General features: G+C 34.9%; 1 protein-coding gene across 2 annotated transcripts in view; it reads right to left on the bottom strand.

Moving 5' to 3' along the window:
- The window catches only part of TLK1 (tousled like kinase 1), a 154,293-nt gene that overhangs the window by 97,367 nt on the left and 43,595 nt on the right, over positions 1-13,331 (bottom strand). For both annotated transcript variants that reach the window (XM_082395397.1, XM_082395396.1), the window contains exon 2: positions 12,036-12,154. In XM_082395397.1, the coding sequence (XP_082251523.1) occupies positions 12,036-12,154 (119 nt within the window). The remainder of the gene's footprint in view (positions 1-12,035; positions 12,155-13,331) is intronic.

The following is a 13,331-nucleotide window of genomic DNA, read 5'->3' as shown; positions in this document are numbered from 1 at the left end:
ACATCAATACAATGAAACATTCAGTCATAAAAAGAAATGAAGTATTAATACATACTACAACATTCATGAACCTTGAAAATATTATGCCAGGTGAAAAAAGCCAGACACAAAATGCTGGGTACTATGATTCCATTTATATGAAATGTTCAGAAGAGAAAAATCCACAGAGACAGAAAGTAGACTAGTGGTTGCCAGGGGATGAAGTGTAGGGTAGGAAAGCAGGGGAATGAGGAGCTGCTGTGAATGTTTATAAGATTTCTTTTTGGGGTGATAAAAATATTCTGGAATTAGTGGTGATGGCTGCACAGCTTTGTGATATACCAGAAACCACTGAAAAGTATACCTTAAAAGAGTCAATTTTATGGTATGTGAATTATATCTCAATATAAAAAGTTTCAAGTTATTGAGGAAAAGGGAGCACAGTTGGGGGGGGGGAGTGTGACAAAATCTAGTACATAATCACTTATACATTCAGACATACAGTATGTGCACATGCAAGCACACGCTCATAGACTTTTGAAGCCTTCAAAGCAGAGAATAGAATTGTCTTTTCTTTTGCAAACATTCATGAGACATTTTTTAAAATATAAAAGCAACACAGGCACATAGAAAAAATTTCATTACAGAAATATAAATATTTCCCTCCCACATCAGTCTACTATTCAGAGGCAACATCTTTTTTTTAAAATTTAGCTTAATTAAATTAATTAATTAATTAATTTCTTATTTGTGGCTGCGTTGGGTCTTCATTGCTGAGCACGGGCTTTCTCTAGTTGCGGCGAGTGGGGGCTACTCTTCCTTGCAGTGCACGGGCTTCTCATTGCGGTGGCTTCTCTTCGTTGTGGAGCACAGGCTCTAGGCGCATGGGCTTCAGTAGTTATGGCACTCAGGCTCAGTAGTTGTGGCTCACAGGCTCTAGAGCGCAGGCTCAGTAGTTGTGGTGCATGGGCTTAGCTGCTCTGCGGCATGTGGGATCCTCCCGAACCAGGGCTCGAACCCATGTCCCCTGTATTGGCAGGTGGATTCTTAACCACTGCACCACCAGGGAAGTCCGAGAGGCAACCACTTTTTTAAAAAGTTGTTTTTAATTAAAATTTTCAATAGGTAATGCAAACAAACTACTTCAGTTCATTTCTTATTATCTTTCTAAGGCTGTATGTCTACACTAACAAATTAAATATACGTTCATTGATTCCTCCCTTCTTACTCAAAAGATAACGTTATGCAGACTGTCCCACATTGCTTTCTTTTCTCTTTATGTTGGAAAAATTCCAAATCAATACATAGATAGCTTCTTCATTCCCCTTTTCCTTTGCTACTTCCTTTCTTTCAAACAGGTGCAGAGTATTCCACTGGATGTACTACATTTCAATAATTCTTTATTGACCTTGCCATAAAAGATGAAGAACTTAGCTCAATGGCATCACAACTTCCCCTTCTTCCTGATATATTTTTATTTTCAAATCTTCAGTTACTTTCACTTCAAATAATAAAAAAACTTTTTTATTCTTTAACTTTAAACTGTGCATGACTCCTTAATATGTAAAATAAAATAAATCTTCACATTTCCTCCTTCTCCCAACATGATAGCTACACTATAACTTTACATCAGTACAATTTATAACATTTACCTTTACCTTCTATCTGTATTCCTGCAACAGAGCCACAAACTCATGCCACAAGGATCTGTGGCAAGTAAAATAAACAGGTGAAGTAGGCTTGGGATAAGAGAAGAGAAGTGGCATATGACAGAATATCAGTTCTTTCTCTTCCAATTTTTGTTATCAGCTATGAACACTGAATTAGCAAATGGTGAATCCTTGATGCTAAGCGAAATACAGGATTAGGTTCCTGCAAGCTTCTCATCACAAGTTCATCAACTGATCAACACATAACCTTGTTTGGTTTTTTGTTTTTTTATATATATATCTTGGCTGTGCTGGGTCTCCATTGTGGGTTTCTCTCTAGTTGTGGTGTGCGGGCTGTCTAGTTGTGGCACACAGGTTTAGTTGCCGCGCAGCGTGTGGGATCTTAGTTCCTAGACCAGGGATCGAACCCACGTCCCCTGCATTGGAAGGCAGATTCTCAACCACTGGACCACCAGGAAAGTCCCCATAACCTTGTTTTATATAAAAGTGTGTTTCTGTTTAAAGACCCCTTGTTTAATATGTACTGTCGATTCATTCACATTGAATTCATGGCCAACAACACTGTAACTCATGCCTGCATGAAGCTAATCTAACAAGCATATTTTCCCCCTAAGGCACATCACAGTCCTCCTGTGCTTAGAACACTAGATAACACTTGACTACCACCCTGAGGGGCTATTTTAAACAGTAAAACTACCAACAAAAAGCACAAAAATGTGAAAAACATGGCATTAAGTAAACTGAGAAAAGAATACTTGTTTACAGTATGAGAGCTGAAAATGTAGGCAGAGTGCCACTTTATTCAGCCTCAGGCGACTCAAATTTTTCACCACTCTGCATATGCACAGGCCCGTGAATGACCAGCAAAAGCAATGTAAGTATTGGTTCTGAAGTCACAAATAAGTTGAATAAAGAGTATTGATTGTGTGTATCTATCAAATCAAGCATGTAATCATATTGTGCAAATCCTGTATAGCCTTGCTCTTTTATATGTTTGAACAGTCAAAATCCAGAAGAATTATATTAAAATCCCTCAATATAGCTGTATTTTAATAAATTTACCATGTATTTTTAGAACTGTTTGCTATATAAAAGTTTATAACTGTCTTATCTTTTTTGTGGATGCTTAGTCCTTAAAAAGTATCTACCTTTGGGGCTTCCCTGGTGGCGCAGTGGTTGAGAGTCTGCCTGCCAATGCAGGGGACACGGGTTCAAGTCCTGGTCTGGGAAGATCCCATATGCCGCGGAGCAACTAGGCCCGTGAGCCGCAATTACTGAGCCTGCGCATCTGGAGCCTGTGCTCTGCAACAAGAGAGGCCGCGATAATGAGAGGCCTGCGCACCGCGATGAGGAGTGGCCCCCACTTGCCGCAACTAGAGAAAGCCCTCGCACAGAAACGAAGACCCAACACACACATAAATAATAAATAAATAAATTAAAAAAAAAAAAAAAGTATCTACCTTTGTTTCATTCAGGCTTTTGGTTTTGAAGACTGTTTCATTTGATACTCATTCATGCATTCAAAAATAATTATTGAGGGCCTTAGCATTGTTGTAGATGTTAGGGATATAGGAGTGAAAAAAAAAAAGACTTAGGTCCAAGTGCTCATGGAGTTTACATTACAAGAAGGGAAACAGACAATAAACAAACATATAAATATTTAGTAATATATAAGGAACCAATAAGTACTTTAAAAAAACTAAGTAGAGAAAGGGAGAGTGGTATAGGTATCATACCTATACATAGAGCAGTCACAGAATGCCGCTCTAAAGAGGTGACATTTGAGCAGAAACTTGAATGCAGTGAGAGAGAAGTGTTTGAGGCAAATGGCAAATAAACCAGTGTGAGTGCAGTAGTGGGACAGTTATTAGTTGAATAGGGTAGTCTAGAGCTAGATCAGAAGGTCTACTTAGAGTACTGAATTTCATTTTAAATGTGATGGGAAGTCTTTGGAAGGGTCTGAAGTTGGGGAGAAACTGATTGCAAATTTGTATTTAATTCTACTTTCTTTTACTTTATGATTGTCTGAACTATTTTCTTTCCAGTTCCAGTCTTTGTCATTTTGGGGGGATGTTTCCTGTCAACAGCCTAAAGATGGATTCTCATTTATTATCATAATATATACTTGGCTTTATTTCTTCCATATTATATAATCGCAGGTAAAAATAGAATATTTTTGTTTCCTCTTTCTGTCTTCCTCACTTTTATTAGACTAAGTTTCTTTTTGTTCCTCCTCCTACACCCTATCACAGTAATTTAAAAGTTCTATGTATAGTATCTCTGTTGCTTGTGCTTATTACTTTCCTACTTTTAGCAAACATATAACCCTATTCTTCTCTATAGACAAATCAAATCTTAATGAATTATTCTGCAGTCCTAGATGATTTTCTTACTGTTCTCCCCTGTTCCTCTTCTCCCAGAGCATGATCACTATCAGAAATATGATCCTTCGAATGCTTTTATTTCCACATTACAAACTCCTGGTGTCACTATTATTAAAATTTGCCCCTACTAATACTGCATTTCACAGGCACATTATCACCATCAATTTAAATAAAAACACTGTAAGAGTCATTGCTCACCACTATGTTACATTCTGTAAGCTTTACCTTTATTTATTTATTTATTTATTTATTTATGGCTGCGTTGGGTCATCATTGCTGCGCACGGGCCTACATTTGTTTTTAAATTTAAATGAATATTTTTAAAATACAAGCTTACCCCCCAAAGAACAGTAAAACCAACATTAATTCAATATCATCATCCAACATACAGTCCATACTCAAATTTCCCCTGTTGTCTCAAAAATGTCCTTTAAAACTGTTTTTCTTCCAATCCAGGAGCAAATTAGAACCCATGGAGTCACACATTGCATTTGGCTACTAAGTCTCTTTCGTCTCATCCAACCTAGACCAGTCCCTCTGCTTCCCTTTGTTCTTCATGGCACTGAATACTTTAAAGAGTCCAGGCCAGCAGGATGTCCCAGGAATATTTCCTCATGATTAAATTCAAATCAAACATTTGCAGCATGAAAACTACATGTGATGAGTGTTCTTCCTATTGCATCACCCTCAGGATACATGTAATGTCAGGCTCTCTGTGACATTGCCAATGCAAAGCTTGACCTTACTTATTATGGTGGTGACCAACAAATCTCTCCTTTTTAAAGGCATATTTTCTCTTTTATAATTAATAACTAATCTATAGAGTGAAACTTTGAGACCTTGTAAAACACTGTTCTCCAAAACATTTTACTAAATGGTTTTAGCATCCATTGATGATCCTTACCTTAATCAATAATTATACTAGGAAATACTGTGTTGATTTTCTGATTCTATATTCCTTCTACATTAGGTAACATTCTTCTAAGAGACTGCCACATAACAATAAACATACCTAGCTTGGTTCCTAAGTACCATTCCCCACTAAAATGAAGCAGGGCTCTTTGAAAAGGTCTGTTCACATTCAGCACAGAGACCACAGTGACACTAGAGAGAGATGGTAGAGTTGTGTATGTATACATAAGCATAAAATTGGCAAAAATATTTATATTTCTTAAATCTAGATAAAGAGTATACAAGTATTCTTTGTAAAATATTTTCAATTTTTCTAAAGGTATAGTATTTTTTTCAAAGTAAAAAGTTGTTTAAAAAAAAAAAAAAAAACTGGGGGGAGGAGGGGAGACCCTGCAGGAATGCATAAATATCAGTTTGAGAGAACAGAAATAAATAAATGGGTATAGAGTGTCATCATAAAACTAAAACTAGAATATGTAACTTTAAAACATCAGGAAAAACTCCATTTGTCCAATGGAAAGCAACGAGTAGAAGGGAATAAAAGTCAAGTACGATTAGAAGATATCAGCCAATAGATGGCAGAACCAAGTCAGAAAATAAAAATAATTATAAGTACAATGGACTAAAACCCACCATTTAAGAGATAAAAATGCTCATATTCCATCAAAAAAAGTTGACATGTTGTCTACAAGAAACACACTTAAAAACAATAAAAATTAAAGAATAAAAAAACATATACCTAAGACAATATGAACCAAAAGAAAGTTGAGGATAGTATTCTTAAGATTTGAAAAAACAAATTTTTAAAAAAAATTATATAGTCATGAAACGAAAAGAAGATATATGCATGTAAAAATATAGCCTCAAAACACATCAAGCAAAAACTGATAAACTACAAGCTGAAATGAATAAAGCTGAAATGTATACATCAATAATCACAGTTAAAGATTTAAAAATACCTCCCTCAGAAAAAGATAGCTCAAGCCAACAATACAAGGAGATACCTAAGATCTGAACAAATACAATTAGGAGCTATTAGATATGAAATGTTTATAAAACAGGGCACATTTCAGGATTGATGCCATACGAACTGTATTTTCAAAATGTAATACAATAAATTATAAGTCTGTAACAAAAGAATAGCTCAAAATAACTAATAATCTAAGAGGAGGGAATATACAAATGTTTACAGTAGCTTTATCTGTAATTCTTAAAATACTGAAAGTAACCTAAATGTTCCTTATCTAGAAGAAATGGATTAAAAAGAACTGTGGTATACTTTTACACACTACTATATAAAAAATAGATTATCAACAAGGATCTACTGTATAGCACAGGAAACTATACTCAATATCTAATAATAACATATAATAGAAAAGAATCTAAAAAAGAATATATATATACATATATATGTATGTATAACTGAATCACTTTGCTGTACATCTGAAACACAATATTGTAAATCAACTATATTTCAATAAAATTTTTTAAAAAAATTGTTGTATATTTTATACAATAGGATACTATTCAACAATAAAAAGTAACTATTGGTAACATTACCACAACATGGATGAATCTCAAAGAAATGCATTATGCTAACTTATAAAAAGTCAGACTCAAAAGGCTACATATTTACAATACTTACCCCATTTATATGACATGCTTGCAAAGGCAAAACTATAAAAACAGAAAACAGATAGGTGGTTGCCAGAGGCAACCTAAAGGGATAGAGTGCAAAAGGACACCGGGGAGTATTTTAGGAACTATTTTATATCTTAATTGTGGTGGGAGTTACACAATTATATACATTCACAAAACTTATAGCAGAACTATATGATAAAAAGGGGTGCATTTTACCCTATGTAAATTATACATAACTTAATAAAAACAAGGGGGGGGGGCTCTCATAACCAAACACTTAAAATCTATACATTTTATCATATGTTAATTCTGTCTCTATATAAGTAAATAAATAATCTAATTCATTCAACTCAATAGCTGGAAGAAGAGCCACAGAGCAAATCCAAAGTAACAAGTAAATTATGATGACAGAAATCAATGGGAAAAAAAAGTGAAATAGATTAAAACCAGTATCTGTTTCTTTGATTAGTCGGAGCTCTGGCAAGAATGAACAGAAAAGGAGAACTGAAAGAATAAACAGAAATGAAATAACAAAGGAGATTTTTTAAAGTGTTATAACCATACACTAATAAGTTTGAAAAGCTTAATTGAAATAGATTAATAAACTAAGTAATATTAAAGAAATTTAAATGTGAAAGACCTTCCTTGCAACAAACCCCAGGCCAAGACAGTTTTACAGGTAAATGTCTACTCATCTTCCCATGAACATTTTCTACAACATACAGGATGTTGAAAAAATTGAAAATAGTGAAAGCAGCAGCAGTTCATTTTATGGGGCTAGTGTGACACTGTTTTATAAAACAGACAAGGTAGAGTGATGAAAATGTTCTGTATCTTAAAAGGAACATGGATTACTACGAGTGTACACATTTGTCAAAACTCACTAAATTATTACTCTTCAGGTCTGTGCATCTATTTCTCTTATAAGCATATATGTAAAAATCCTAACTAAAATAGTTAATCATGTATTAAATCCAAAAGTATTTTTTAATATTTATTTATTTATCTTTATTCTTTTGGCTGCGTCGGGACATCGTTGCACTGCATGGGCTTCTCTCTAGTTGTGGCGTGAGGGTTTTCTCTCTCTAGTTGTGGCGTGCATGCTCCAGAGCGCATGGGCTCTGTAGTTTGCGGCATGCAGGCTCTCTCATTGAGGCGCGCAAGCTCAGTAGTTGTGGCGTGTGGGCTTATTTGCCCCACAGCATGTGGGATCTTAGTTCCCCGACCAGAGATCGAACTCGCGTCCCCTGCACTGGAAGGCAGATTCTTTACCACTGGACCACCAGGGAAGTCCCCTAATAAAGTATTTTTTAAAATAGTGTATCAGGGACTTCCCTGGTGGTCCAGTGGTTAAGAATCTGCCTGCCAATGCAGGGGACGTGGGTTTGAGCCCTGGTCCGGGAAGATCCCACATGCCGCGGAGCAACTAAGCCCGTGAGCCACAACCACTGAGCCTGTGCTCTAGAGCCCACGAGCCACAACTACTGAGCCCACATGCCACAACTACTGAAGCCCGCACGCCTGGAGCCCATGCTCCACAACAAGAGAAGCCACCGCAGTGAAAAGCCTGCACGCCACAATGAAGAGTAGCCCCTGCTCACCACAACTAGAGAAAAGCCCATGTGCAGCAACGAAGACCCAACACAGCCAAAAATAAATAAATAAATAAAACAGTGTATCATAACCAAGTAGGGTTTATCACAGCAATGCAAACTTCAACATTTTTTTTTAAATTTGTTATACTTATTATTTTTAAAACAAACAAAAACGTCTTAACTAACCAGTAATAGAAAAGTTCTTCTGTAATTTGGTCATGGTTATATACACAAAACCTATAACAAACACTACACTTAATGGAGATACTTTAGATGATTCCTTCTCAACAAGACATAGTACTGAAGCTCATGACCAATATAAAAAAAAAAAAAAAATTGGGGGAACATAACTATTTCTCTTAGAGAAACCTAGAGGATCAACAGAGTAGTACAACCAATAAGAGACCAAAAGCAAGACTGCTACATACAAGACCAGCCTATAAAAATAAAAAAAAACCCTAGGTCAGCAATAGCCAACTAGAAAATATAATAAATAATACTTCAGCCACAAAAACTTTAAAGTATCCAGGAATAAGCCCCCAAAATTCATAAAAACTAGCCAAGAATTCTTAAGAACTCTACAGAGAGAACTGAACAAATGGAAAGACATTTCATGTACTTGGATGGGACAACCTAATCTTATAGATTTCAGTACTCCCAAAAGTAATCTATAAATTCAATGCATTCAGAATAAAAATTCCATTTGAATCTTTTAAGGAAAAAGATACAAATAAGCTATTATAGAAGAATAATCCCCAAATGCTAACAAGCAAATAAAGAGATGCTCAAATTTTATGAGGGAATAAAGATCCATAAATAATTAAGTCAACCTTACAAAAGAAGATTAAAGGAGAGACTTGCCCTACCATATAAAGAAGACATACCAAAATACAACTGTATTCTCTTTTATGTGATACTGGCACAAGAACACAGAGAGACCACCGGAACATTAGAGAAATCTCAGACACAGACTGGTATATACACATGGCAACTTAATATATGATACAGGTGCCAGTACAAGTCAGTGGGAAAATATGGATAATTTAAGAAGCATTGTGGAGAAAACTGGTTTACTACATGGAGAAAAATAAAACTCGATCTCTATCAATATTATGTAAAAGATAAGGCCTCGGACTAAAGAGTAAATATAAAAGTACAACTGTACAATTAATAGAAGGAGCTGTAGAATATCTTTGTGCCTCAGGGGTGGGGAAGAAGTATTTAACTTTTAGAATACCATCAGAGTCCACTGGACCCAATTTTAGTTTTTTAGCTTCTTTTTCAAGTAATTCTGTTTGTAATAATTAATATTTCAGGACTTTTATTCTTTCTTAGAGATCATCCATAGAATAAAAATAAGATTTATTTTTAATAGAATAAAACACATTCTAGCTTGCAATTAATTACCAGATGTCCACTGGCCTTTCATCAATCTACAATACATTATGGGATCTTACTGATCTTATTTTTCCTATATTTTGTTATTATACCATCCTAGGAACTCATCATTACTTATCACTGTTCATCAATTATTTCCAACTATGCTAATACAAAGAAAAACCACTAAAATAAAAAGAAAATGGAAGAATGATGGTATGATAGGCAAAATATTGGCCTCCCAGTAATGTCCATGCCCTAAACACCAGAATCTGTGAATGTTATTTTACATGGCAAAAGGGACTTGCAGATGTGATTAAGGATAAGAATTTTGAATTGGGGAAATTATACCAGCTTATCCAAATTGGGGTGGGCCCAATCTAATCACATGAGTACTTAAAAGTGAAGAACCTTCTAGACTATGGTCCAAAACATATGACTGCCAAAGAACTGTAAGAGAGATACAGCATTGCTGCCTTTGAAGATGGAGGAAGGAAACCACCAGCCAAGGATGCAGGCAGCCTCTCAAAGCTGGAAAAGGCAAGGCAAAAAGATCCTTCCCTAGAGCCCCCAGAAAGGAATGCAGCCTTGCAGACACCTTGATTTTAGCCCAATGAGAGCGGTATCAGACTTCTGATGCTACAGAACTGTAAGATAATAAATCTGTACTGTTTTGGGCAACTTGGTGATAATTTATTATAGTAGAAATAGAAAAACAACACAGATTAAATCACCTAAAAGGACGATGCAATAGTCAAATAAATTTTGATCTTTTAGTTATCTTCTTGCCTTGCCCAAAGTACGACATCATCTTTCAAAAATGTATAAATGACTAAGAAACCATCTTTGTAGTCTGATTTTAGCTTTCATTTGACTCCAGCTGAGAATTAAGAAATTTTCATTTTCCACTTAAGATAATCAAGAGAAGAAAATGACAGAAGACAATTTATAATTATTAGACAAATCAGAAAATAAATACAAAGAGATAACAGCACCTAAAACTGATGATGGTGACACTGACTATATAAATGAAATCTAAGTCTTCAAATGAGAGTATCCTAGATGAATTTTCACAAATTCAAGAATCAATGAATTGGACAATACATTTCTAAGGGGAAAAAAAAAAGGGAAACATGGTATTCTCATCAGTTAAGTCATTCAACTGAAGGACTTCACCATACAATATTCTGCAACAAGAACCTGGACCATTTCATTATGCTCAAAGGACACATAACAATATCCTTCATCTTTTATGATGTTTGTGCACCAAGATTTACTTGATACAAAGAGATTTTTAAGTATGTTTAGATTCATATAAAATTTCTAATAAAGTTGTTTTTCATTATAGTTTTATTCTTATTGTTGTAAATTAGTAAAATAACAAAATATAAACATAGCAAAAAGGTCTATTTGACCCAGATGGTTAATGGTGACGACTGTTTTTCTTAGGTACAGAACATAAAGCAAAAAAACTGGTGAGTTTGAATACAACAAAATTAAATAGTTCTGTACAATGATGGACACCATGAACAAAGTTAACAGACATGACAAAATGGCAAAAGTTATTTGCACTGTATGTAATCAACATGGAATAAATATGTAGAATATACAAGGAACATGGGAAAATCCGTTTGAAAAAGAAAGTAATTCTGACAGAAAAATAGGCAAAGAACTGGAACAATTTATAAGACTCCCAAAGAGCTAACAAGCATTGAACAAATGCTCAAAATAATTGGTGGTACAAGTAAGACAAAGATACATTATTTTGTACCAACTGGACTATCAAAAATGAGGAATCTGGATGATGCCAAGTGTTTCTGGGATACGGAGATAAAGAAACAGTTGTACAAAACTAATCTGCTGAGAGTGCAGGTTAGTTTTATTAGTTTTATACAACTGTTCTGAATAGCAATCTTGCACTGTTTATTCAATTTAAATCTATACATACCCTATGCCTTATCACTTCTGCTCTTGGGAATATATTCTAAACAAATGCTCACAAAGTTCCGTAAGGGAACAATTACAAGAAATTCACTGCAGTGTGAGGTAGTGGGGAGTTGGAGACAACCTGATATCTACCACTGGAAGGCCCAACAGATACACTATTAATTTTACGCAGCAGTGGATTAATGTACAGATAGGAACATACACAATAGAAACATGGGTGATGGGGCAAGGAAGAATCAAAAACAAAGGACAGGAGAGGTAAAAATTATGTAAATGGGAGAAAGGCAGTACAATCTACCAAACTCCTTTTTACCCCTGAAACCTGTTATGCTATATTATAACATAATGCCCCAAAATATATTATGCTATATTAGGAATCAGGTATAAAAACAATGGATTTTTTTCTACACATTATAAAAATTATAGTAAGTATAATTTGCTGTTAAGTACGTATGTAGGGATCCTTTACAAAATATATTTTATATCATTTAATACAAGGAAAAAATGTCAAAGATTACAATTTTACTCACTTTAGCTCCAACACTGCAACTGCCCGTGCTCCCAGTGCTCCCACTTGCAACTCCTGTAAATCTAGCTTCCAATAATTCTTGCCTTCTTGGATCCAGACTATGAAGCTCATCCATTGCACCTATTAAGATAAAAAAACAAACAAAAAAAGTACATGCACATACATATATATGTATTTATATACACACATCACAAAATATGTGTATATAATTAGTTGAGATATAAATATAAACTTAGTGAATTCTAAAAACAGATGAAAGTAAGGACTTAAAGATTTTTATAATGTCCACACTTATTTATCAAAATAATCTATGGTGATGGTGGATTTCCAATACTTTTGACTGCAATCTACATTAAGAAATATATTTTCACCCAAATCAGTACACACATACATACATATATTAAAAGTTCCACAAATACTTCTTACTGTATACAGTACACTCCAATATTTTCTAGTCTATTCTAGTCCATTAAAAAGGAAAAACACTGATTGTGAGCTGTTAAACTGATTTCATGAGCCATTAATGGACCCAGGTCCATAGCTTGAAAAATACCACTTCTCATAATGCAATCTCCCTATTCTAAGCTGATACAGAATTTTGGCACTAAGTGGTATTATTGCTTATATATACTTTATCTGACTAATTTTAAACTGGGAAGACTCTTATTACTGTCACATCCCCAAAATTTTTTGTACAGTATATAGTTTTCAGTTTCTATCAGACAGACAGAAAACACACACATATATCAAGCAGATAACTGAGGTAACATCTATTATTAAACAATAACCCTGAAAATTAAGGGGGAAAAATGAGTGCCCTCCTGTAACTGCTACTATGCAAACTAAAGCACTGATAAAACCTTAGAACTGACATAAATGATTGGTTCTCAAAGGGAGCAGGGAGGATATTATCAGAATTCAGAATCACATGTGGAGCATTTATAAATTACACTAGACCACTTCCATGTACCCTGACATTCCTCTCCTAAAGGTTAAGAGCTATTACTATAAATCTTACCCTTTAAAATTCCCTTCATTACCTTCCATCTTCATCTGGATAGAGGACTACATGGATAATGGCCATCCTTCCATGTTTATTAGCATTCCTGTACCTGCATATATCTTCCCTGGCCATTCCTCATTCTTCCATCTTAGACAAAAAGGTAGCTACCTTCAAAAAGCTAAAGGCTTCAGTTCTTGCTTTTGATCCCATTCCTTCTTGATATTCAAGGAATCTGCATTTGCATGTATCCCCCCCTCTCTCTTGCATCTTGTCCCTCCTTGCCTCCTCCTGCCT

The sequence above is a fragment of the Balaenoptera borealis genome, assembly GCF_965194805.1.
Source record: "Balaenoptera borealis genome assembly, chromosome: 6".
Classification (NCBI taxonomy): domain Eukaryota; kingdom Metazoa; phylum Chordata; class Mammalia; order Artiodactyla; family Balaenopteridae; genus Balaenoptera; species Balaenoptera borealis.
Note: the sequence above shows the minus strand (reverse complement) of the source record. Positions and strands in the feature narration are given on the sequence as shown.